Below are 27,272 nucleotides of genomic sequence, written 5' to 3' on the forward strand. Positions count from 1 at the left end.
AATAACTAAAGCTAATGAAAGTGTTAAATAATGTAGAAAAATACACAGACAGATTCTGAGCAGTGATTTACACTCTAACAGATTGATCTTCATGGGAATAAATAGAGGATATTCATTGAGTTTAACATTAAATGGAACCCTCATGATCATGTAGGGGGATGAGGTGGACGAGGCTTTCTTCCAGCAACTCACGGAAGTTACTACATCGCAGGTCCTGGTTCTCATGGGAGACTTCAATCACCCTGATATCTGCTGGGAGAGCAATACAGCGGTGCACAGACAATCCAGGAAGTTTTTGGAAAGTGTAGGGGACAATTTCCTGGTGCAAGTGCTGGAGGAACCAACTAGGGGCAGAGCTCTTCTTGACCTGCTGCTCACAAACCAGGAAGAATTAGTAGGGGAAGCAAAAGTGGATGGGAACCTGGGAGGCAGTGACCATGAGATGGTCAAGTTCAGGATCCTGACACAGGGAAGAAAGGAGTGCAGCAGAATACGGATCCTGGACTTCAGAAAAGCAGACTTTGACTCCCTCTGGAAACTGATGGGCAGGATCCCCTGGGAGAATAACATGAGGGGGAAAGGAGTCCAGGAGAGCTGGCTGTATTTTAAAAGAATCCTTATTGAGGTTACAGGGACAAACCATCCCGATGTGTAGAAAGAATAGTAAATATGGCAGGCAACCAGCTTGGCTTCACAGTGAAATCCTTGCTGATCTTAAACACAAAAAAGAAGCTTACAAGAAGTGGAAGATTGGACAAATGACCAGGGAAGAGTATAAAAATATTGCTCAGGCATGCAGGAGTGAAATCAGGAAGGCCAAATCACACCTAGAGTTGCAGCTAGCAAGAGATGTTAAGAGTAACAAGAAGGGTTTCTTCAGGTATGTTAGCAACAAGAAGAAAGTCAAGGGAAGTGTGGGCCCCTTACTGAATGAGGCAGGCAACCTAATGACAGAGGATGTGGAAAAAGGTAATGTGTTCAATGCTTTTTTGCCTCTGTCTTCACGAACAAGGTCAGCTCCCAGACTACTGCACTGGGCAGCACAGCATGGGAAGGAGGTGACCAGCCCTCTGTGAAGAAAGAAGTGGTTCGGGACTATTTAGAAAAGCTGGACGAGCACAAGTCCATGGGGCCGGATGCGCTGCATCTGAGAGTGCTAAAGGAGTTGGCGGATGTGATTGCAGGGCCATTGGCTATTATCTTTGAAAACTCATGGCGATTGGGGGAAGTCCCCGGACGACTGGAAAAAGGCTAATGTAGTGCCCATCTTTAAAAAAGGGAAGGAGGAGGATCCTGGGAACTACAGGCCAGTCAGCCTCACCTCAGTCCCTGGAAAAATCATGGAGCAGGTCCTCAAGGAATCAATTCTGAAGCACTTAGATGAGAGGAGAGTGATCAGGAACAGTCAGCATGGATTCACCAAGGGCAAGTCATGCCTGACTAATCTAATTGCCTTCTATGATGAGATAACTGGCTCTGTGGATGAGGGGAAAGCAGTGGACGTGTTATTCCTTGACTTTAGCAAAGCTTTTGACACGGTCTCCCAGTGACACGGTCTCCCACAGTATTCTTGCCAGCAAGTTAAAGAAGTATGGGCTGGATGAATGGACTATAAGGTGGATAGAAAGTTGGCTAGATTGTCGGGCTCAACGGGAAGTGATCAATGGCTCCATGTCTAGTTGGCAGCCGGTATCAAGTGGAGTCCCCCAAGGGTCGGTCCTCGGGCCGGTTTTGTTCAATATCTTCATAAGTGATCTGGAGGATGGAGTGGATTACACCCTCAGCAAGGTTGCAGATGACACTAAACTGGGAGGAGAGGTAGATACTCTGGAGAGTAGGGATAGGATACAGAGGGACCTAGACAAATTGGAGGATTGGGCCAAAAGAAATCTGATGAGAGTCAACAAGGACAAGTGCAGAGTCCTGCACTTAGGATGGAAGAATCCCATGCACTGCTACAGACTAGGGACCAAATGGCTAGGCAGCAGTTCTGCAGAAGAGGACCTAGGGGTTACAGTGGACGAGAAGCTGGATATCAGTCAACAGTGTGCCCTTGTTGCCAAGAAGGCCAATGGCATTTTGGGATGTATAAGTAGGGGCATTGCCAGCAGATCGAGGGATGTGATCGTTCCCCTCTATTTGGCATTGGTGAGGCCTCATCTGGAGTACTGTGTCCAGTTCTTCCACTACAAGAAGGATGTGGAAAAATTGGAAAACATCCAGCGGAGGGCAATAAAAATGATTAGGGGACTGGAACATATGACTTATGAGGCGAGACTGAGGGAAGTGGGATTGTTTAGTCTGCGGAAGAGAAGAATGAGGGGGGATAGCTGCTTTCAACTACCTGAAAGGGGGTTCCAAAGAGGATGGATCTAGACTGTTGTCGGTGGTAGCAGATGACAGAACAAGGAGTAATGGTCTCAAGTTGCAGTGGGGGAGGTTTAGGTTGGATATTAGGAAAAACTTTTTCACTAGGAGGGTGGTGAAACACTGGAATGGGTTATCTGGGGAGGTGGTGGAATCTCCTTCCTTAGAAGTTTTTAAGGTCAGGCTTGACAAAGCCCTGGCTGGGATGATTTAGTTGGGGATTGGTCCTGCTTTGAGCAGGGGGTTGGACTGGATGACCTCCTGAGGTCCCTTCCAATCCTGATATTCTATGATTCTATGTAGCCTGACCTCATGCTTAACAAAGGCCATAGAATTTCACTCAGTGATTCCTGCATCAAGCCCATAACTTCCGGTTCAGGTACAGCATATCTTCGGAAGACAATCCTGATTTGAAGATTTCCACCACCTTATTTGGTAAATTGTTCCAATGCTAATTACCTTAACCGTTTAACCTAACCAGTGGATTTAAAGAAATGTTTGTTAGTATGTGCTTTAGTTAATATTACCCTAGGTCCTTCTTGGCCTGGTAAACCATCAGCCCCAGAGAAGCCTTCATCACCCTAGAAATACAACAACAGACAAAGACAAAATTGAGTTCTCAACATGTAAGATAATCACCTTATGGTGTATGTAGGTATGGAAAAGTGATGCCTTTGTTTTCTGTACGCTGCACTTCAAAATTTTTAGACAGCTGCCATTTTCCTCCCAGAACAACTGCAAAGTCTATTATAGTGAGGGTTGCTAAGCATCTGGTTTTCAGCCAGAATGCCCAGTCGAAAAGGGACGCTGGCGACTTCAGTCAGCACCATGGACCGGGCCAGTAAAAGTCCAGTCAGCGGTGCAGCAGGGCTAAGGCAGGCTCCCTGCCTGCCCTGGCCCTGCACAGCCCCCAGAAGCAGCCAGCATATCTGGCTCCTAGGTGCAGGAGTGGCCAGGGAGGCTCCGTGCTCTTCTGCCACTCTGAGCACTGGCTCCGCAGCTCACATTGGCTGGGAACTGTGACCAATGGGAGTGGTGGGGACAGTGCCTGTGGGCACAGGCAGCACACAGAGCCCCCTGGCCGAGCCTCCACCTCAGAGCCAGACATGTCGGCTGTTTCCCAGGAGTTGCGCAGAGCCAGGGCAGGTAGGGAGCCTGCCTTCGCCCCATTGTGCCATGGACCGGGAGCCACCTGAGATAAATGCTGTCCGGCTGGAGCCCACACCCCGAATCCCCTCCCGTACCCAGACTCCCTCTGGAAGCCTGAACCCCAAACCCCTGCCCCACCCTGAGGCCCCCACCATACCCCAGAGCTCACACCCCCAGTCAGAGCCTGCGTCCCCCTCCTGCATCCCCACCTCTGTCCCAGCCCATAGCCCCCTCCTGAACTCTGAACCCCTCCGCCCCTGCCCAGAGCCCCCTCCTGTACCCCAAACCTCTCATCCCCAGCCTCACCCCAGAGCCTGCACCCCCAGATGGGGAGCCCTCACTTCCTCCCACACCCCAAACTCCCTGTCCCAGCCCAGTGAAAGTGAGTGAGAGTGGGGGAGAACGAGCAAGGGAGGGAGGGCAGATGGAGTGAGCGGGAGGCGGGGCCTCAGAGAAGAGGTGCAGCAGGAGCAAGGCAAGGGTGTTCAGTTTTGTGCAATTAGAAAGTTGGCAACCCTAATTATCGGGGAGACATTCTGTGCTACCTCATTAAGATTTTCACTTCTGTTTTTCCTAGGGAAACTTAATCCTAAATAGAAGTAATTTTAGGGTGAAGATACATAGTTTCTTTTTGTCTGTTGATATAGCAGAGACACCTAAACAGCATATTAACACATTCAAAATACTGTGTGAGGGACAGTTCAATTCTAGGTATAGCAAGATTGTTTTGCAGTGTCTATGTAATATTGTTCTCTCGCTAAAGCATAGTACCTTCACTCCTTGGAATCCCATGATTCCCACAAGCCCCGGTTCTCCCTGAAATGTTAAAAAAAACAAAACAACTAGTTCAGTACTGGCCACAAACATTTAATACACAAAACCTCTATTTCATGTAGTATGCCTGTGTAAATCTCCAACAGAAATCTAAAACAGAAGTGCACTAAATAGTAATGAGTTATCAAGGATCCCAATGCACTTTACATAGAAATCTTTATATAGGAATCCTGCGCCTATAATTGCACTTTATGTATTGTCTATGCAAGGATCACTCACTCACTACTGAAATGCAGCTGCCTGTAGGGTGGAACATAGCAACCCTTCTGAACCAACAACACAACAGAACAGTTTTTAAGAGGGGGGATGAAAAAATGCTTTCAATTGAAATTATTAGGAAAATTTTAGTTATTCAGAGCGTAACAAGTGACCCAAGAATTTGGCCAAGACACTATGGGATCATTTAAAGAGCACAAACAATCAGCAGTTCATTACCCTGTAGAACCATACTGGAAAATTGGTTCAGCCTCCACTCGGAGAAAATGCTGCCATCTACTGAGTCATCATTGTCATTTTCAGCAGCACCCTGTTTTTTCCATGAAGGTTTCCCATCCTCGTACCGACAAGGTCGGAACGTGTTTCCTTTGCTTTTGAGATCACAGCCATAGTGAAATGATACAGCAGAGAAAATGGCAAGCTCAACTTGAGAGAGAAATTAAAAAACAACCTTTTCTCCTTTTGCCCCAGGTTCTCCTCTGTTTCTGGGTGTTCCAGATACCCCCTAAGAGAAAAATTAAGTAGTTAGTACTAACAACTGCTTCCAATAAATAAGAAATTTACAATTATGATTACCACTGCAGTGCAGACATTGCCATAGTGTGTCTTGCTTTTCTGTGATACCCTGGACAAGATGATACACTACAAGATGCACCACACAGAGATACTTCCATGAGGATTTAAAGCGTTTAGACACATGTACTTACCTTGAAGCCCTCTGCTCCTGATAATCCTTTGAGACCTGGAGGACCTTGATCACCCTTTGAAAGAAAAGGGCATTATCAACCCAGAAAATACATTTGCACTAACTGCAACAAGTCAGTTTATCAATCTCGTTTGCTGCCAGATCAGTTTGATGGTGATTTCCCTGTAAACCATATTGATTTCCTAGCATTTTCCAACGGATATTACTACTTCAAATCATAAACAAGTTATATGGACTAGAACCTCAGCTGCAGTAAATCACTGTAGCTCTACTGACTTTAAAGAAGCTATGCCCTAAATTAGCTATGGCACTAAATTATTTCTGATAGCAGATTCATGGTTAACATTTCATATTTACAGATGAAGTGTTCTGTTCAATATTTTGGCAATGGCAACATGTCTCTGGGATCCTTCAGATCACAAGTATGTTGTTCATTTTCCCTTTAATAATTCACATACAAATACACGGCAAAAAAGTTAATAGGCTGCTTAGTTTCCTGTTTGATTCTGAACTTTGGCTTCATGCAGAATATAATACAATACATACCCATTCACCATGTAACCCTCTCATTCCTTTTTCACCCTTAGTGCCCACTAAACCCTTGAAGGAAAATAAAATAAAATATATGGTATAAACAAATGAAAAAAAATCAGATATTTTTATATACTTGAACAATAAATCAGTCATACTTTTGGACCAGGCTCTCCAGTGTTTCCATAATTTCCCTGGTTACCACGAACTCCCTATTAACAAGAAAAACAATTTCACTGTTTAATTTTAAGTGAATAGCCTGCTAGTGAGCGTCATTGGAATGACTGCATTGGGATCTGAAGTTCTTTTTATATCCACACAAAGTTACAGCATGGGCAGAGTCAATGCCAGTTTCCCCCTGCTGCCAATCGAGATCTTTAAGCCAGTCCTAAAGGAAATACCTTTATAGCTAAGAGATTGAAGACCTCTATAGTCATTCTGCCCTTAGCTTCTCTACTGAATCTTGCAACAGCAACTAGTGGCAATTGTAATTGGGACTGAGTGGGCAACCTAGAAGAATTTCCAGTGTTAACTGCACAGTTGGGTTAAAGCATGAGGATATCGTCACGTTACAGCCCAAATGGTACAATGCAAGCTCAACAGGGTTCATGCACTGGAATTGGAGCTTGGGTGCAGGAAGGAAGCTGGTCAGATGGCAAGAGAGAAGTCACTACCGATGATCTTCTAATACTTTGGGACTGGCTCCTGAAGTGCCTACTCTCTTGAGGTGACATCATAAAGTGACACCAAAACTACTGAATTCAAACCAGTGATATTTAGGTTTAACTTGACAAGTTCAGACAGCTGACATGAAACTGAATATGTCTTTTTTCTGAGTCATAAGAGGGACTTCTGCACTTTAGGAATGAGATTAAAACTAAATTTCCCATATGTGGGACTGTGTTAGAATTGCATGTTATTACTTTAAGAGTGGGGTGGCCTTCCTGGTCCTGCTTGTAGTAAAGCATGAGTACAGAGTCAGTAAAGAAAGAGCCAGCTTAAAGCAGAATGAGGTGACCTATGCCTTGCTGCCTAAGTGAGCAGCCTGTTTTCTCTCTCTCTGTTTTGGGGTTCTTGTGTGACATTGTTCTGAATTCTAAGAAATAAAGTAGTATTAGGTTGCAACCTTCCAGCAATAGTATTTATGCTTTTATCTAACTTCTGTGAGTATTCGGAGAACATAAAACAATAGAACATGGATTCTCAACTCACAGGTCATGATCCCCAGCAATATCAGGGGATCGTGACTACCCTCTTTTTCTTTTTGGCTAGATTAGAAAGGGGTCCTGAAACTAGTTTCTGTTGTAACATAAGATCACAGGATGGAAAGGGTTGAACCACAGACCACTGAACAAACTTTGGTTAAGGAACCTGCAAAATCCCTTGGTCACTAGGTTTAGGAAGGGGCCTGAGCCAGAAAGGGAAGGAGCAGCTAGATCAGAGGTCGGCAAACTACCGCCCGCAGGCCACATCCAGCCTGCAGGACCGTCCTGTCTGGCCCAAGCTCCCAGCCGGCAGGGCTAGCTCTACCGTTTTTGCCGCCCCAAGCACTGAAAAAACCTGTCGCTGCCGGCGGAACGGAGAAGCTGCCGCCGAATTGCCGCCACCACGGAAACTCTGCTGCCTCTTTCTGACTGCCGTCCCAAGCACCTGCTTGGAATGCTGGTGCCTGGAGCTGGTCCTGCCGGCCGGGGAGGCTAGCCCCCAGCCCCTCCCCTGCTGTCCTCCCTCCCCTGCAGGCACGCCGCAGCACAGGCAGCGCGGCTTGCACCCGTCCACCTCCCAGGCTTTCAAGTAAGCCTGTCCTGCCGCTCTGAGCAGCAAGGTAAGGGGGCGGGGAGAAGGGGAGTTCGATAAGGGGCAGGAGGTCCCAGGGGGCAGTCAGGGCCAGGGGCCCCAGAAGGGGCTGTCAGGGGACAAGGAGTGGGTGGGGGTTGGATGGGTCAGGGGTCCCGGGGAGCCTGTCAGGGGGCAGGGGTGTGGATAGGAGGCGGGGCAGCCAGGGGACAGGGAGCAGAGGGGGTGGGGGCAGTCAAGGGACAAGGAGCAAGTGGAGTTGGATGGGTCAGGGGTTCTGAGGGAGGCAGTCAGGGGGTGGGAGGCAGGCTGTATGGGGAGGCACAGCCTTCCCTACCCAGCCCTCCATACCTTTTCACAACCCCGATGTGGCCCCCGGGCCAAAAAGTTTGCCCACCCCTGAGCTAGATCATTGCCCCTCCCTCGTGTTACTACTGTTGAAGCTCCCTTTTGTCCACCATGTACAGCAATGGTGAACATGTTTTCAAAGCCACCTATCTTTATTACTGAGCAATGTAGACTATACAAATGAAGGCATGTTGTCTTATTTAATATGAAAGACAAAGCATAAATCGTAATTACCAGATTTCCAACACTGACAGACTTTCCTTGTTCTCCCTTCTCCACTTTTTGCCCCTGGCACAGGAGTAGAAAAAGGGACATCATTTCCACACAAAAATTAAAAATGATCTTCACAAATAGAAAGTTGATTTTTAAATTATACCTTGGGCCCTCTTGTTCCTTGATCTCCTGGTCTCCCATGGGCACATTTACATGCTGGGTTTCCAGTAAGACCCTGTTGAGAACTTGCTCCGCACTGACAATGAAGATTCATGTTTTTTTATTTTCTGCATGGCAAAGAGTGAGTTGAGGAACATGACTGATTTGATGGCATGGGGAGCTGCCATCTCTGTTCTCCACAAACGGCATTAGAAAATGTTCCTGAATCATATAACAGAGCTGGCGCTAGGCACACACATCAGGTGCATAGTTTTCGAGAGTTCTTGCTCTGTCAGCTTTCACATTAACCAGAACCTGAATTTAGTGGCCTGTAGGGAACCCCCTACATACCTTAAGAGGTACACTCTACAAGCCCAGACTCACCAGTGGAGCTGGAACTAGGGGTGCTGCCACACCCCTGGCTTGAATAAAGTTTGTGGACAATACCAAGCTGGGAGGGGTTGCAAGTGCTTTGGAAGATAGGATGAAAATTCAAAATGATCTGGAGGAACAGGAGAAATGGACTGAAGTAAATAGGATGAAATTCAATAAAGACAAATGCAAAGTACTCCACTTAGGAAGGAACAATCAGTTGCACACATACAAAATGGGAAATGACTGCCTAGGAAGGAGTACTGTGGAAAGGGACCTGGGGGTCATAGTGGATCACAAGCTAAATATGAGTCAACAGTGTGACGCTGTTTCAAAAAAAAAAAAAGTAAACATCATTCTGGGATGTATTAGCAGGAGAATTGTAAGCAAGACACGAGAAGTAATTCTTCTGCTCTACTCTGCGCTGATTAGGCCTCAACTGGAGTATTGTGTCCATTTCTGGGTGCCATATTTCAGGAAAGATGTGGACAAATGGGAGAAAATCCAGAGAAGAGCAACAAAAATGATTAAAGGTCAAGAAAACATGACCGATGAGGGAAGATTGAAAAAATTGGGTTGTTTAGTCGGGAGAAGAGAAGACTGAGAGGGGACATGATAAAAGTTTTCAAGTATATAAAAGTTACAAGGAGGAGGGAGAAAAATTATTGTTCTTAACCTCAGAGGATAGGACAAGAAGCAATGGGCTTAAATTTCAGCAAGGGCGGTTTAGGTTGGACATTAGGAAAAACTTCCTAACTGTCAGGGTGGTTAAGCACTGGAATCAATTGCCTAGGGAGGTTGTGGAATCTCCATCACTGGGGATTTTTAAGAGCAGGTTGAACAAACACCTGTCAGGGATTGTCTAGATAATACTTAGTCCTGCCTTGAGGGCAGGGGACTGGACTAGACGACCTCTCAAGGTCCCTTCCAATTCTATGAAGTAGTAATAACAAACACCAAACACATTGTCTCCATCATCAGCACCCCCACTATAAAAAATTGTTCCAGCACCCCTGAAGCTCACGCTCAGCTACTAATGCCCTGCCCCATTTCCAGATGATGAAGCCCTTCTGAATCTACATAATAATGACAACACCCTGAGCCCCATTCTATCCCTTCTTCAGTCCCTTAGCAAAACACATCCTGATCCACCCAGCTGCCAAACATTTCCCCTGCTCCCCATGCAACATGAGATTTGGGGAAGTCTCCCTACGGCCCTGTCTATCTCATTTAGTACAGAACACTGCAAAACCTGTGCTCACTCTGTCGGTTAGTGCTGAAGCAAAGAAGTTCATGAAAGAAAGCGCATAGCCTACTCACAATATCCAAAAGCTCACAGCAGCCTTCTGAGTAAGCTTTATCTGCATCACAGTGCATTTCAAGTTGTTGTAAATCCACCTGACACACAAAATCATTGGATTAAACTAATGTGAGCAATAGCAAAAATGTGCTAAGAAAACTTAGTGCACACGCGTGCAAACTCACACACTCACACCTACCCACTTTGTGCTCCTCGTCACATAGACACATTTGCACAGCCACAGACATTGTCCAATTGTTCCTCTCCACCCTCATTCTTTTCCGCCCCTCACCAATGAATTCTGTATCTGGAGTAGCTGCAGAATCCGGCTCACATTGGAGTACTGCCATTAAAAGAGCAAATTCTATCTCTGCTGCTTTTCTCTTTTTAAATTCTAAATTACCCAATCTGATTTCCTTGTACAAGGCAAAATTTCAAGTCAAATACTTGTTGTGTGCTCTATTATCCACTAATAAAATGACCAAGTGTAAATTTTTAAAAAAATCTTATTGGCTTTTCTCACTCTATGTTTGCTTCCATTCATAGTCTACAGAAATACAAAATCAAAATACAGTTACCTCTAGCATAAAGCCTGTGCTAGGCCAGTAATTGCATTTGTTATTATATTTACATGTAGGAAGTATTTCACTGCTATTCTGAATGCTGATAACTACAAATCTTTATTGCACAAAATAGTAACAACAATTTTTAGAGTCACATGCTCACCACCAGAGGGAGTTCTAGTGAAAGTAATAAAGTATTGTTGTGTGCCACTTACAGGAAAAATATTGAGTCGATCTTCAGAGATAACTGTATGAAAAGTTACTACTACTTTTGTTTCAGAGTAGCAGCCATGTTAGTGTGTATTCGCAAAAAGAAAAGGAGGACTTGTGGCACCTTAGAGACTAACAAATTTATTTGAGCATAAGCTTTCGTGAGCTACAGCTCACTTCATCGGATGAAATGTAATTAAAAGCCTGCTCCTGTACCTCTAAAATTAATTAGAGTTTTGTCATTGATTTCAGTGGGAGCAAGTGGAGAGAAAAAAAGGAACCTGCTGGAGATATTAAATTTTTTAAGGGGCAGAGGGAATTTAAATTCAACAGATCCATTTGAAAGGTTCACAAACAAAAGGATATTAACTGTAGCTAAGGAAAACTGCACCTTATGGGAGAGTGCACAGAGGATAGTTAGTGTCTGAATGGAATCCCACCAGTAGCAAGATGAGCAATTATAAACAACTGTATTTAGGAAAAGAATCAGAAAAACACTTAGAAAAAAAACACTGAACACTAACTAGGTTCACGGACCTAGCCTAATGGATTTCTTCTCTTATATTTCCAGTAGATGACACTGTGTAGTAACATTACTCAAGCTAGAAGAGCTACTTACCAAAACAGGAGACTCTTCAACTGATCTTTTTACCAGCAAAGTGTATCCATTTCCATAAACACCACTCTGTTCATTTCCTGGAACTGCACTGACCTCCTGACAGTCAATCAATAATTTTGCATCCTTGCCTTTCACACTTAATGCTAGCTTGTGCCAAGAACCATCAAAAGCCTTGTCCACATTGCTGAATGTCCTGAACATGAGTGTTTCGGATGGAGTGGCATGAAAGAAATCCAGAGATTTTTTGTCTCCCAGAAAGCGAATACCAACTCTGTTTTTGCCATCAGAATCACTAACTTGCCATAAATTTTGCACATTTTGTGGAGTGTCTTCTGGCATCTTAAACATAGCAATGATGGAATATTCTGAAGGCAAGCAATCTGGATGAACACCACTAAAACAAGAACACATGCAGTCCAATTAAAGTCTACATATTGAGACACAATGTAAACCAAATCCCATTCAACAAATTTCATCTCTAATGCATTTAAACCTTATTATTTTAACAGTGCTGTAGTGTGGTAGAGAGTCACTAAGGGGTGCACTTTAAGAGTGGCATTTCAAGAATTTGTCCACATAATGTTAATGAGATCACACACTTTATTACTTCCAAAGATTCTACATTTTGCTCTCAGGCAGACTTCCACTGAAAACAACAGTGCACCCACTGCACAATTCCTTCACAAGGTGCAGTGTTTTCCTTCCAACTCCTTTTTGCACCTGGCAAGCTAGCCAGCATCAAGGTGCAGGGAGAAACTCAAGTGAGTGCAGTGACTCTTGCATGGTAGGTCTAAGGTAGTGAAAACCTCTTTGCAGCCTCCGCTCATGCATCTGCACAAAGACCAGTCCCAATGTAGCCCATAAATCTTACTCACATTCTGTGTTAACTATGATCCATTTCTTCAGCAAAATCTTAGTTTTAAGGAAGAAGCACACAGAGTTTAATTTATGGCGTACCTGGTGTTTTTCCTGAGCTGTATGGTAGGATTAATGTGATAAACTAAAAAATCTGAGTTTGATCCTTCAACTATGTTTAGATCCGATGCTTTGGACAATCTGAACTCCTGAAGAAGATCAACCTCTGCAATTTTAAAAAGTTTTTATAATTATAATTAGTTTCATTTGCCAAAGAGTTAATTTGCTTGGTATTTTTCTATAAAAACAACTCTCGTGGGGAAATTGGCATAGAATTATTGACTCCAATGGAGTGAAGCCAAGTTACAGTCACTGAGATACTGTCCCTGTTAGTGCTGCCGATGAAAAACTGGTTTCTCATTGTTGGCTCTGTGCAATTATTATTAAGTGGTCAGGTTTGGTTTCTGGCTCATCAAAGGAGGGAGGATGCAGACAAAGAGAGCCCTTTCCTCCTGCTTGGGCACCTGTGAAGGGGGCAGTCAGAACACTTCTGCTTGCATTCCCTTGACATATGATCTGAGGGACCACCAGATCATCTAGTCTCACAGGCCACCAACAGCACCTAGCACCCACACAGTAAACCCAGCAGCCGAAATTAGACCAAATTATTACAGACAACAGGAGACTAGCCTCTTATGTGCCACAAAAAGAGAACGGGGGGATTGAGGTGCACCAGTGGCTGAGGCCCCTGCAGTAGCAGGGAATGATTAAGTGAGATATATCGAAATAATCCTGGCAACTGACCTGCACCCTCACACCACAGAGGAAGGCAAAAAAACCAACAACCGAAAAACAGGTCGCTGGCCAATCTGACCTGGGAGAAAATGCATTCCCAACCCCCATATAGTGAGCAAGAACCAGCCAGCCAAATAACTAAGAGACAGAATGCTGGGTGCCGCCTCAGAGAGCCTGCCCACCCTGTCCAGTATCCCATCTCCAGCTATGGCCATCCCTGATGATTCAGAGAAAAGAGCAACAACAAAAAATCCTACCCCAGAATATACTGGAGAGGTGAAAAATCCTTTCGTGACCCACTAGAGCAGCGTTTTTCAAACTTCGGGTCGCAATGGGTCACAGCATGTCAGGCACTGGGTCGCTCTAGTCAGCACCACCAACCGGGATGTTAAATGTCCTGTTGGCGGTGCTGCTCAGCTAAGGCAGGCTAGTGCCTACCTGTTTTGACACCGTGCTGCGCCCTGGAAGCAGCCAGTCCAGCTTCTCGGCAGCGGGGCCACAGGGCTCCATGCGCTGCCCCCACCCCGAACATCCAGCTCCGTACTCCCATTGGCTGGGAACCAGGGGGAGGTGGTGCCGTCTGTGGGCGAGAGTCACGCAAAGCCACTTGCACGCCTTCGCCTTGGAGCCAGACCTGCTGCTGACTGTTAGGATATAGATATTCAGGCCTGTCTGTAAAGGCCTGTACTTTAAGAATTTAGGTGTATTCTTATCACTTGGCTAGTTAGAGGTATAAAAGAAAGAATCAAAATCACTGTCTGCCAGTGTAAGGTCCTTCTCTTACTGTGACAGTCTGAGGCCCTGTTCTTAGGCTAAGGCCTTTGGCTAAGCGACAGAGGCAGCCATAAGCTGGGAAACGACCGGTCACATCCTCACATTCCAAAGTAGTCACATTGAAAGAAGGTGCTATTGGGCTGTTAGGAATACAATCCTATCCTGATAGTGCCTATCACCTCCAGAGAAAGGGAAGTGCCTAGAAGATGTAAAAGGAAATTGAGGTTGATAGTTTTCTGTCTGGTAAGAACTCACTTATCAATAGACACAGCTGGGAAACCCTTATGTCTTTATAGATGTAGTTGTGAAATCCTCACTTCTGTATTGTTTTGTCATTATAGTTCCCACTTTGCTATTGTTTATTGGCATGGTCTCTGTCTGGTTCTGTGATTGTTTCTGTCTGCTGTATAATTAATTTCGCTGGGTGTAAACTAATTAAGGTGGTGGGATATAATTGGTTAGCTAATCATGTTACAATATGTTAGGATTGGTTAGTTAAATTTCAGTAGAATGATTGATTAAGGTATAGCTAAGAATATTACTATATAAATTAGGGGCAAACAGGAAGTAAGTTGGGATTCGAAAATAAGGAAAAAGGAACTTGTATTTAAGCTTGCTGGAAGTTCACCCCAATAAACATCGAATTGTTTGCACCTTCGGACTTCGGGTATTGTTGCTCTCTGTTCATGCGAGAAGGACCAGGGAAGTAGGAGAGTGAAGGAATAAGCTCTCCGCGGTGCCAGGACAGACGGGAAGCCTGCCTCTGCACCCCGGCTGTGCCGCCGACCAGGAGCAGCTGATGAGGTAAGTCCACGCCCCAACCCCATGCCCCAGCCCTGAGCCCCCCAACCCAGAACCCCTTCCTGCACCCCAAACCCCTCATCCCCGGCCCCATCCCAGAGCCTGCACCCCCAGCCCTGACCCCCCACACCCCAACCCCCTGCCCCAGCCCTGACCCCCCTCCCGCACCCTGAACTCCTCATTCCTGGCTCCACTGGGTCATGGGCATCAACAATTTTCTTCAGCTGGGTCCCCAGAAAAAAAAGTTTGAAAACCATTGCCTTAGAGGCAGCTGGCTGAAGCCCTGAAGCATGAGCTCTTAGGAACATAAGATATAAACTGGAAGTGAGGCCAAGAATTGCTGAGCTCTGCCCCACGCCATCACAAGCAACCTCATCATACAATCACATTCATAAATTTGTCCTGCTCTCTTGTAACACTAATTAAGTCATTTGCCTGCACAACTCCCATTGAGAGGCTGCTGCAGAACCTCATTCCTCTGATGGTTAGCAACCTTCTTCTATTTGTAGCCTGAATTTGTTCATGGCCATTTGATACCCGTTTGTTCTTGTGCCAACATTGTCCTTTAGCTTAAATAACTAAATAACTCCTCACCCTCTCTAGTGTTCCCCACGCTGAGTATTTATAGAAAGTCTATTTTTGGTGTGCTAGACTAAACAAGCCAAGATCTTCCACTTTTCTCTCATAAGTTATGCCCTTCATCCTCCTGATCATCCTAGTATTTCTTCTCTGCACCTGTTCCAGTTAGAATCATCTGTCCTCAACATGGGTGACCAAATTGTACACAGTATTCCAAATGAGATCTTAGCAGTGGCTTGTACAATGACATTTATACTTCTCTATCTCTACTGGAAATGCTGCACCTCATACATCCTGGGATCACATTTGCATTTTTCACAACCACATCACATTGGTGGCTCACAGTCATCCTGCGTTTGGCCCACACACCCAGGTGCAGAAAACAGAGGTGTAAACAGGGAAGTCTGAGTGGGAGTTCTGTTGGAGAAGAAGGGAGGAACAAGCCCCTGGTACTTAGAGGCAGTGAGGGAGCTTTTTGTGGGTGTTCTGTGGGGTTTTTTTTGTCTTGTGTGGGTTTTTGTCTTGTTCAGTTTGTAGAGGCTGGTAGGGGGCAGTGTGCTATGAGAGGCCAAACCTTGATTAGGGGGTGTGGGCTTCCCTGATTAGGAAGCCAAATAATCAGCCAGCAGCACAGGAGCAGCAAACAGGGGAGATTGAGTAGGAGTTTGTAAGGGGACTTGGGGTTTGAGTCTGTGATGTTCTGGTTTTCTTTTGGTGTTTGTTTGGGTCTTTGGGGTTTTTTCCCCCTTGACAGATATTTAGGCAGGAAGGCTATGACAGGTACAGAGGTAGCAGTGGTAGTGACTGAAGCCATGGAAGAGACAATGAAGATGACCGGATGTGGAAGCTGTGAGATGTACATGATCCTAGAGCAGGTATCTGAAAAGAACTTCATTTGTATGAACTGCCCCATCACAGAGCTGATGGAAGAGTAGATCCAAAGCCTGGAGATGCAGGTGGAAACTATGGTTGAGTTTCAAAGGGGGTTTGAGCAGATGTTGGAGCAAAGGCAAGAGGAGGCTTAAGGGAAAAGTCAAGACTTGCAAATGCAAGCTGGACTGAAGAAACTGGAGGGGAGACAGCTGGGTGAGGAAAGCGGCCAGTGGAAGTATGTGACTATGAGAACCAGGCAAAGGAAAAGACCAGCTAGTGACAGAGAAATAATGCTCAGGAACAGGTTTGCTGAGTTGGAAATGAAGAAGGGGCACAGCAGGCTATAATTGAAGGAGGGAGGGCAAGGAAGAAGAAGAGAGCAGCTAACCCTGTAAGGAGAAGGGCCAGTGGAGATACCCAGAATTCAGAGCCCCAGAAGGATACAGAATGACTTACAAAAGATTGCAAGGGAGAATAAAAAGACAAGAGGACTTGCAAACAGAAAGAACAGGAGGAAGGCCAGAGAATCACACCATGATCAGGAAAAGGCAGGTCTACCTGATTGTGGACTCCCTACTAAGAACAAACAGGCCTGTCACCAGAGCTGATCCAGAGAACTGAAGGGTGTGCTGTCTGCCGGGAGCTAAGATAAGGGATGTGGACCTGAGGCTGAAGAGAATCCTAATGGGAGCAGGAAAGAATCCACTTATTGTCCTTCATGTGGGAACAAATGACACCTCTAGATTCTTGCTGGAACATATCAAGGGAGACTATGCCAGGCTGGGGAAGATGCTTAAGGAAATGGAGGCTCAGGTGATGTTCAGGGGGATTCTGCCTGTCCCTAGAGGAGAGAATGAAGGTGAGACAACATTATGATGATCAACAGATGGCTCAGGCACTGACGCTATAAGGAGGGCTCTGGGATGTCTGACCACTGGGAGACATTCAGGGACAGAAGACAGTTGTCTTGGAATGGACTCCACCTGAGTAAGGAGGGAAATAGGCTTCTGGTAAGGAGGATGGTGCAGCTCATTAAAAGAGCTTTAAACTAGGAACTCAGGGGAGACTGTTGGGAGATGCTCATGTAATCTCCATGCCTGATTTTAAGAGGGGGAAAAATCAAGTAAGAAAGGATACAGCAATAGAGAAAGGAACAGCAGCAGGTAGGAGAATGAACATTAATAGGAAGGATAGTGCTGATACCAGTCAGATAGGCTGTAGAATGACTGTAACCACTTGGGCGACGAATGTGGGCAAAGCCAAGCAGCATCAGTTAAGAAGTTTATACACCAGTGCAAGGAGGCTGGGTAACAAAATGGAGGAACTAGAGCTACTCATGCAGGAAGTGAAACCAGATATTATAGGGGTAACAGAAACATAGTGGAATAGTAGTCATGACTGGAGTACAGGTATTGAAGGGTATATGCTGTTCAGAAAAGGCAGAAATAAAGGCAAAGGTGGTGGAGTAGCATTGCATGTTGATGATGAGGTAGACTGTAAAGAAATTAGAAGTGATGGAATGGATAAACCAGAGTCTGTTTGGGCCAAAATCACTTTGGGGAAGAAAGCTACTATAGGTTCCCACGATGTAGTGCTTGGGGTGCGCTACAGACCACCAGGATCCAATTTGGTTATGGTTAGAGACCTCTTTAATGTTTTTAATGAAATAAATACTACTGGAAATTGTGTGATCATGGGAGACTAACTTCCCAGATACAGATTGGAGGAAAAGTGCTACTAGTAATAGTAGGTTTTCCTGGGTGTGATAGCTGAGAGATTTCTTCACCAAATAGTTGCTGAACCAACAAGAGGTGATGCCATTTTAGATTTGGTATTGGTGCGTAGTGAGGACCTCACAGAAGAACTGGTGGTAGAGGACAACCTTGGTTTGAGTGATCATGAGTTAATTCAGTTTAAACTAAATGGAAGGATAAACAAAAATTGAAATCAAGGACTCTTGTTGCAGATCTAAAGAGCAAACTTTAATAAATTAAGGGAATTAGAGAAGTGGATTGGACCAAAGAATTCAAGGATCTGAAAAACTTGGAATAATTTTAAGTCAGTGTTGCCAAAGCTATCTGAAACCTGCATCCCAAGAAAGGGGGGAAAAATAATAGGAAAGGGTTGCAGACCAAGCTGCATGAGCAAGCATCTCAAACAGGTGATGATGAGAAAGCAGCAAGCCTACAAGGAATGGAAGATGGGAGGGATCAGCAAGGAAAACTACCTCTTGGAGGTCAGAAAGCGTAGGGATAAAGTGAGAACTGCTAAAAGCCAAGCAGAGTTGGACCTTGGAAAGGGAATTAAAACCAATAGTAAAAGGTTCTATAGCCATACAAGTAAGAAGAAAACAAGGAAAGAAGAAATGGGACCACTAAGCACTGAGGATGGGGTGGAGATTAAAGATAATCTAGGCATCGTCCAACACTTAAACAAATCATTAGCCTCATTAAAAACTGAGGCAAATGAAGAGTTTAGGAGTAGTGGCAGGGTGGCTAATGGCAATGAGGATATGGAGGTAAAAATTACCACATCCAACGTGGAAGACAAACTCAAACAGCTTAATGAGTCTAAATTGGGGCCTCCAGGTAATCTTAATTAAAGGAACTGGCACATGAAATTGCAAGCCCAATAGCAAGGATTTTTAATGAATCTGTAAACTCAGGGATTGTACCCTATGACTGCAAAATTGCTAATATAGTTCCTATTTTTAAGAAAGGGGGAAAAAAAGTGATCCAGGAAACTATAGGCCTGTTAGTTTGACCTCAATTGTATGCAAGGTTTTGGAACAAATTTTGAAATAGAAAGTAGCTAAGGAATAGAGGTGAACTGTAATTGGGATAAAATACAACATGGTTTTACAAAAGGTAGATCATGTGAGACCAACCTGATCACCTTCTTTGAGAAGATAACTGAATTTTTAAATAAAGGAAAAGCAGTGGATCTAATCTACCTGGATTTCAGTAAGGCATTTGATACAGTTCCACATGAGAAATTATTAGTTAAATTGGAGAAGATGGGGATTAATATGAGAATTGAAAGGTGGATAAGGAACTAGTTAAAGGGGTGACTACAATGGGTCAGACTGAAAGGTGAACTGTCCGGCTGGAGGGAAGTTACTAGTGGTCTTGGGACCAATATTATTTAATATTTTTATTCCGATCTTGGCACAAAAAGTGAGTTTGCGCTAATAAAATTTGCTGATGATAGAAAGTTGGGAGGTATTGCCAATACAGAGGAGGACCGGAATACCATACAAAAAGATCTAGATGACCTTGTAAACTGGAGTAATAGAAATGGGATGAAATTTAATAGTGCAAAGTGCAGGGTCACGCACTTAGGGACTAACAAGAATTTGTGCTATAAGCTGTGGACTTACTGGTTGAAAGCAACAGAGGAGGAGAAAGACCTGGATGTACTGGTTGATCACAGGATGACTATAAGCAGTCAATGTGATGCGGCCATGAAAAAGGCTAAGGCAGTCCTAGGATGCATCAGACGAGGTATTTCTAGTAGAGACCTATCTTTTGTGGAAACATAATATTTATTTATTTTTGCTATTTGATTCTACATTCATGTCTTTTCAAAACTAAAGATTGGTTGGTAACTATGAAGCCTTTTCCTTCCCATATTTTAATAGTGGCTTCCTGGAAAATAACTATTTTACACAATTGCTTATTCCATAAGTAATGAGAATGGTTTGTCAGGAAATGTTTCTTACTCTGCTAGATAAAAATAAAATTCCAACCACTTAGTTATTTAGCAGCTAAGCTTCAGTACTGCCCACCATTTGAGGTGTCTACCTTCTGCTGCATAGTTTTGTTTTCCCATGCTTTGATACAGGTGTCATCGGACGCCAGATTTCAAACTGTGCCTTGTGACAGTATTTGAGCTACTGTAGGAATTATGAAGCAAAGTGAGACACTTATTATGTATATTTGCATGTTGATATCCAGAATGCTTTTCCAACTAACAGTTATTTAAGATTTGAGAACAAATTGCACTGTTATGTTGTGTGCGCTTTATTATAAACAATAGCATAATTTTTAGCTGTATATGGCAACTTTTTCGTACTGTTGCATGTAATAAATAAAATAAGCATAATGTTAAATTACACCTTAGAGATGAAGGTTGTTATTCAGGCTTTTCTTCCATTTCTCTCTCTCTCTCACACGCACACACACACTTATTTCGATGCAGAGTCAAATCGCTGCAAAATACTATAATGGAGGAGGGGATTACTTCTTTCATTACACAAGAATCAAGGCCAATTCTCTCTGAAGAAATATATTGTTAGTTAGTAAAAGAGTGCTTAGAAAAGGTCCATTTGAAACTTATTTTGATTTTAAAAAAAACAGGAAAAAATTTGTGGTACTTTTCACAATTTTTTTTCCTGTAACAAGCTGGTCAGCATATTTGATGAAAAATATTTTTAATCAGCTCTGAATGTATCAACTATGAAAGGAGTATGTACACACACCTACAGTATTTGGTAAATCCTGACATAGGAAAATGCTGGAGAGAGTCACCAGGACCATCAGCACTGGAAATTTCATTGTAGGACTTCTTGAATACATGCACCTATGAAAGGAACATTTAATTGTTAGATCCGTTTGTTATTAATGCTAATCTGCTACTTTCACTCAATAGTCCTAAAGCACTGGGTTTGCTGTGATAGGAAATCCCCGCAACAGCTGGGGAATATGAGTATGTATATACACAGTATATATGAATAAGTATACGCACAGACACTGCATACATAAACTAAAGACTTAAAATATGCATTGTAATTATTTTCAAAATATATGTCTAATAATTATCAATCATGTAAAGGGTCACAAATGACCCCAAATCACCTTCTATAACTAGATATCTATGCACAAGTATTTGTTACAAAGATATTGGCTAGTTAGTTTTAACTACATTATGGATACAAGCAACAGTGGTGAACTATATGTGCAATTCAATCATCCTCTACTGAGTGACAAAGATAAATATTGAACCTTACAGTTTGCTGTGAAAGGCCATTCTAAGAATGGAGCTTTTTACTTTACTAGATGTATGCATGTGTGATTAAATAATTAAAACATTAAAGAGAAAACAATCTATGTGAAAAATAAGACCATGAATTAATTATAAGACTAGTACTTGGATGATATTATCTACACGGCATCATCCCATTAAAAAGATTTACTCCTTACAGTTTTCAATCTAAAGATCTATCCTACAGGCATCGATGTCAATGGAGTTTAGTCACTGACCTCACCTGAAGCAGGATGAGGCTCAAAATTATACATAGTGAAATATGTTTCTATTTGTTAATCTACAGCCCAGTCCTGCTGTCACTGAAATTAAGGGGTTTAGGACCAGGGCCCTTGTTAGCATCTTTGAAGATTTTCACAACACGCTGTCACTCTACACGCATTGGTCACTCTAATTACTTTCAGTAAATCAATAAAAAATATCTTCTTAAAGAGGAGAAAGAAGACAAGGGTTGGTTCTGACATCTAGACTTTTGGGAAAGTTTCAAATCTGTATTTAGATGCAAATTGCGCTACTCAGCTAATCCCTAACCATTTTTACTAGCAAGTCTGCTAGCCATGCGATTGTTAGTCCTGCAACAATTAATTTGAACTAACCATGCATTATCCTTGTCCTTTATTTCTTAAAAAAAGAAATCAAAAGACAGAGGAGCAAGGCACTTACACATATTATTCTAGTGAGTATCAAGGACAGCATACCAATATGCCTATATTATTAGGATACATCAGCAGCAATAATCATATGCATTTAAAGCCTAATATTGTAACCTTTACTCATGTGAGTAACATAATTGAAATCAGTGAAATTATTTGAGTATAGGCTGAAGGATCAGGTCCTACACCAAATCCTTCACAATATTTGTAATATACCATACATTTGGTAACTAGATATAAAAGCAAGAGACTATTCTTAGATTCATAGATTCCAAGGCCAGAGGGACCATTGTGATTATCTAGTCTGTCCTCCTGTATCACACATAGAACTTCCCCAAAATAATCACTAGAGCAAATCTTTTAGAAAAACATCCAATCAATTGTCAGTGATTGAGAATCCACCACTACCCTGCGTAAATTATTCCAATGATTAATTACTCTCACCATTAAGAATGTATGTCTTATTTCCACTCTGAATTTGTGTAGCTTCAACTTCCAGCCACTGGATCATGTTACAGCTTTCTCTGCTAGACTGAAGTGCCCACGATTAAATATTTTTCCCTTGTAGATTCTAATAAGCTGTAATCAAGTCACCCTTAACTTTCTCTTTGTTATTTCATGTAAGAATGTTAATTACACAATTCAGTAATTTTAAAAAGTCATCTTTGTTAAAGTATATTTTTTCTTTAAAAAGTGGCATAGGTATTTAGTTCCTGACTATCATAGACAGACAATGTATTCTAACATTAGTATGTTGCAACATTTCAACAGACACGTTTATACAAACTGCATTTCAAGTAGCTGCTGCTTTTTCCTGGAGATTCTGAATGCAATCTCATGTTACTAAAAAAACATAGGGAAGAAAACTAAGTGCTTCATAGCTAAGGTATAATGAAACTTGTTAGCAAGCACTTTTTTTTTTTTTTTACACACAAAACATAGCGCATAATATGCTTGTACATATCACAACTAGAAAGCACAGGTACATGGATACAGTGGATAAAGTGCTTCAGTCTCATAAGAAGGTACAATTCCAAACGGAAGCGATAAGAAGAAAACTTACATTCTTTCTAGCAACAAATGTGAATGAAGAGCAATGTAGCTGCGAGGTCACAAAGCTTTAGATAGACTCTGCTGGAACACAAAGGATATCAAGAGAAATTACGTGGAGAAGCTGAACAAAATAGAGCTAAAGATTCCTCACGCTAAATACTTTCTTCAATATCAGCCATTTTTTTCAGTAACCTCTTTGCTCCCCCTATAATGGCTAGAGGCTCTGCTGTCTGATCATATAGTAGCTCTCACAAGCTTTTTAGGCCTCTGATAGGACAGTCACTCCCCAAATAGAGTTTCTTGGAAAATCTCACAAATGCTGAAGGGCGGGTGTCTGGATTCCCTCTCTTTGTCCCTCCACTTCCTGTCACCAGAACTTTCAAATCTGTGACAGCTTACCGAGGGGCTGAATACATGAACATTTGTTAGCATGAAAGAAGTGTAGTATTTCTATTTTGTTTTATCCAGCTTTGCCTGATCCCCTTAGATCTCTAAGCTTCATTTGATCAGATTTTCTATTAAGATTTCCATTTCTCCCTTATTTGCAGGGCTAGTGGTACATTAAAAAAAAAGGCTTTTCATATTATATTTAAGTACTTCCACTTGTAGTCCTATACATAAAGGACATCGTCTGCATAGTGCTGAACACCTTGCAGGGCTGAGACTGCTATATCTACCTGTAAGTAATACTGATTGTTACTTATTGCTAAGATCATATTCTTCATGAGAGAAACAGATATTTGCATAAAAGCCCTTCATGAAGTGATCTCAGACCAGTATAAATAAATAAGTATAATCCATTGCATCCACCATTTGGTCACCTGATAAAATATTATTAAATGAATCAACAATTGCATAATTTATGGAACAGTGTGCCACAAACTGGAGAAAGACTCCCACTGGTTTGGGTCAGGCCCAATATGTACAAATTTGTTCTCAAGGTTCTGATCATGGCAAACTCAAACACTGGGCTTAAAACAATGGTTAGGTTTGGGGGTTTTAAATATGTTTTAGTTTAATGTGTTTCAAAATGGGGTTTTGTTGTTAGTTTTAGTATAGCGTTTAAAATTGCTGCTCATGATATCTTGTAAGACTTGATGTAACTAAAATTCTTTGGTTGTTTATTCATTTCTATATATTATAGATAACCTCAATAATCTATCACTACAATGCAGAGACCACTCAAAGAACTTTTAGTTGCACGTTTAGTGAGAGGTTATAGATATCAATCATCAGACATATATGAAAGACATATACAGAACTACAATATGTATCCGTACTGTATGATTCTCTTCTTTAGTTGAGATTCTCTTCGTTAATGTAGAACTTTGCTGTAGCAAAGTTCCTACTCATGCTGTGAGAGACACTACATAGCAACAGGGTGTTATATTTTACAAGGAGTTGACAGACCTAAGACAAATATATCGCCAGTGAACAAAATGGATTCTGAAGCATCCCCTGTATACTGCAGCTGTTATGCTGCTTGAATCCCAGAGATAGTGCATAGGCTGTTTAAAAACTTCTTTCACAGAAGTAAGAGTTCTTCTTCGTGCTGTTTTTGTATCCACTCTAAGGAACGGGTCCTGCTCCAAAGTTTATTCACATCAGTAGAAAGACTCCCATTGACTTTAGCAGGCATTGGAGCTAACTCATTGTGTTTAGTATAAGACCTAGTGAATTTGACAAACTTCTGATATTATTTTCACCTCTGTCTATAACAGTATATAAGGCTGTTCAGCTCACCAAAAAAAAAAAAAAGCTTCTCTTTTTATTCAAATTGCATCTGTGGCCTCTTTTGTTGCTGATTACCTTCTGATTAGGTAAGCACCAGAACATACTCCTTTGCAACGGGTTTATATTTGGAAACTGAAGGTAAGAGTACATATCTTCTTGGATATTGCAAAGATGTGATCATATGGTTTGTATATAATATCCTTAAGACACCAGTACAGAAATATTTCATGCAATTTTTCCAAGCATTTGGTTACATAAAACACACACTTTGATAAGAGACTGTCAAATAGCTAAGGGGAAGTTTTGACCTCTCATTGAACTCTCTGGCCTAGATGGTCTGTTCTGCTTGAGATGTTTTCAGCACAGGTCTGATGGGAGTTGAGTCCAAAGGTGGCTTTGCATTCCCCCAGTCCTGGGACCAACTGAAGTCCAAGTTCAGCCCCACTGCAATTTACCGTGGTCCTAAAGTGCACTCAGCTGCCTGTGGCCCTGTAATGCAGTTGCTCTTACCGCCGTAGGAGACTCTGGGAACAGGGAACTCTGTTGCCAGGGTCTTTGCCTCTCCTGCACCCTTGTTGACCACTTTCTCAGCCCTGCAATGACCTGGCTCTCTGGCCAGGTCACCTCTTAAGTTCAGTCCCCTTTCAGAGTAACAAAGGTCCAGCTGAAAGTCCAAAGTATGGTCAGTCAGGACTTGGTCAAGGGCAATACTGAAATTGGAGTCTGGGGACAGGTCATGAGTCAGAACTGGGGTCAGAGTCCATGGATAAGCCAAATTGGGATTGCAGTCGGATTCAGGAAGCAGGCCAAAGGGTGAAGCCTGGTTGGAGTCAGTCCAAAGGTCAGGAGGCAGGTGCAGGCTGGAGTGGAGTCAGGGTAGGGCATGGGCAAGGCAAGGCTCAGGGCAGTAACAGAAATAGGATCAAGAACAAGCTGGAAGGCTAGGGAGTCTGTAACACCAAGACAGCTGGAGGGTTCCTAGCCAAGTGGTGCTATTGCACAGATGAACTTGCAGCTCTAGCAGGGTCAGTGTACCTCTGCTTGGGGGTCCTCTGACCAGGGCCCTGCCCAGCAATAGGCAGCCACAGTGTTACTGCTTGCTAAGTCACTGCAGGCTCTGTTAAGTGATGAGTCAGTGCAGCTGAGTTGCTGCAGCCAGCTTGAGTGTCAGTGATGAGTTACTGCAGGTTCTGCTGGCACCTATTGAGAATGTGGGCACATCTAAAGGCCTCCTCCCCCAAGGAGCTACTGAACCCAGATCCCAAGTAAATATCGAGGACAATAAATGATAAAACGCAGACAGGAGTGAAGGTCACAGGGTCAAAATCAGGGAACCAGAAGGGAACACCAAGCAGAAAACCCCAGACAGCACCCACTGCTCTTCAAAAGGCATCCAGGGAGCCAGTGGCGGTGGCCCAAAGGAAATCTGCCCAGATACGTGACTTAAGGGAGGAGCGGAAATAGGTCCCGTGGTCACAGAGAACCTCCCTGTCCAACATCCTTCTCCTGGTATGATGGATGGCCACTTTCGCCAATGCCAGGAGGAGACTGACGAGGTGACCTCGTGACTTCATGGGGCAACGGATGGCGTGTGCAAATATCAGGAGGTATTGGAGAAGTTCAGCCAGAACCTAAGGAGAAGGTTCTGTAGAAGCTGGAAAAGGGGCTGCACCTGGCACACTCAAGGTAGATGTGTACCAGGGTCTCCCTTTCACTGCAGAAGGCGCAAGTGTTGGGGAGGGGGCCGAACTGCACCAGGTACTCGCCCGTGCTCATGGCTCCATGAGGGAGCTGCCAACTAATATCTCTTGTGGGCCAGGGGGTCAGGATGAAATACAGACTGGCCCACCATGCTTCCTCACCTCTCACAGGTGGTAGGAGATCCCACCACTTGGTGTTGGGGTGGGACACGAGGGTGAGGAAATGAAGGGCATGGAGCATGAGTACATAAAGTTGTTTCCTTCTCACAGTTCATAAATGGACCAGTTGCAGGTCGCACAGCCAGCTCATGTGATTTGGAGGTGATGGCCAGGGGGGCTCACAGGGCAGGGCCCAATGGCGAGGTCTGGAGGGCCAAGGGTGAGGGACGGGTGGGAAGCACCCTCCTGCAAGACCAGCTTGAAGAAGGTCCATGAGGCAGGCTGTAAGCCCGCCCTCGCCTCCTGGAGTATACGCTGGGGGACACGAGGGGTGGAGAGCCCCATGCACTGCTGAGCACCAAGGGGTCCACCCAGGCCCACCAGTCGTAGTCCAAGAGATCTCTGATACTGGTGGTATCTGCCAGGACCAACCTCCCAGACACTGAGGGGGGGACTCTGCCACCTGCCCACCAAGTTGTGTAGCAGGGGCTTCATAAGGAGATCTCCCACCTTGGTGGCTGCCATGGACTGGTCACCAAGACCAGCTTCCAGGCCTGGAGGAGGTCCTGATAGAAGACCGGCAGCTTGGAAAGGTCTTGCAGAAGACCCCTCGGATGGAGGTAGAGCTGCCGCTCGTAACAGAGCCATTGGAGGTGTAGGAGAAAGGCGTGTGCCAGCGCACTCCACACCAGACGACCTGCTCCATAAAGGACCTCTGCAGGGCCTGGAGGCAGAAGACATGGACCTGACTGTGGAGGCAGAGCAGGCCCTGTCCCCCCTCCTCTGGGGGGAGAGGGGGAGTTATGGCAGCTGAGTGGGCAGCCATGGTCTGGCTATGGGCTTGCCTAACATCTGTCAATCCAGCTGAT

General features: G+C 43.8%; 1 protein-coding gene across 1 annotated transcript in view; it reads right to left on the reverse strand.

Moving 5' to 3' along the window:
- Nucleotides 1-27,051, reverse strand: part of LOC141984479 (uncharacterized) — a 56,427-nt gene extending 29,376 nt beyond the window's left edge. Inside the window, exons 1-14 of the mRNA XM_074947559.1 lie at nucleotides 26,914-27,051; nucleotides 25,000-25,208; nucleotides 20,542-20,642; nucleotides 12,342-12,465; nucleotides 11,385-11,778; nucleotides 10,013-10,090; nucleotides 8,325-8,417; nucleotides 8,183-8,236; nucleotides 5,962-6,015; nucleotides 5,819-5,872; nucleotides 5,274-5,327; nucleotides 5,018-5,071; nucleotides 4,288-4,332; nucleotides 2,895-2,948 (exon numbers count right to left, since the gene is read on the reverse strand). Coding sequence (XP_074803660.1) covers nucleotides 2,895-2,948; nucleotides 4,288-4,332; nucleotides 5,018-5,071; nucleotides 5,274-5,327; nucleotides 5,819-5,872; nucleotides 5,962-6,015; nucleotides 8,183-8,236; nucleotides 8,325-8,417; nucleotides 10,013-10,090; nucleotides 11,385-11,778; nucleotides 12,342-12,465; nucleotides 20,542-20,642; nucleotides 25,000-25,208; nucleotides 26,914-27,051 — 1,506 coding nt within the window. The remainder of the gene's footprint in view (nucleotides 1-2,894; nucleotides 2,949-4,287; nucleotides 4,333-5,017; nucleotides 5,072-5,273; nucleotides 5,328-5,818; nucleotides 5,873-5,961; nucleotides 6,016-8,182; nucleotides 8,237-8,324; nucleotides 8,418-10,012; nucleotides 10,091-11,384; nucleotides 11,779-12,341; nucleotides 12,466-20,541; nucleotides 20,643-24,999; nucleotides 25,209-26,913) is intronic.
- Nucleotides 27,052-27,272: the final 221 nt, after the last annotated feature.

The sequence above is a fragment of the Natator depressus genome, chromosome 3, assembly GCF_965152275.1.
Source record: "Natator depressus isolate rNatDep1 chromosome 3, rNatDep2.hap1, whole genome shotgun sequence".
Lineage (NCBI taxonomy): Eukaryota > Metazoa > Chordata > Testudines > Cheloniidae > Natator > Natator depressus.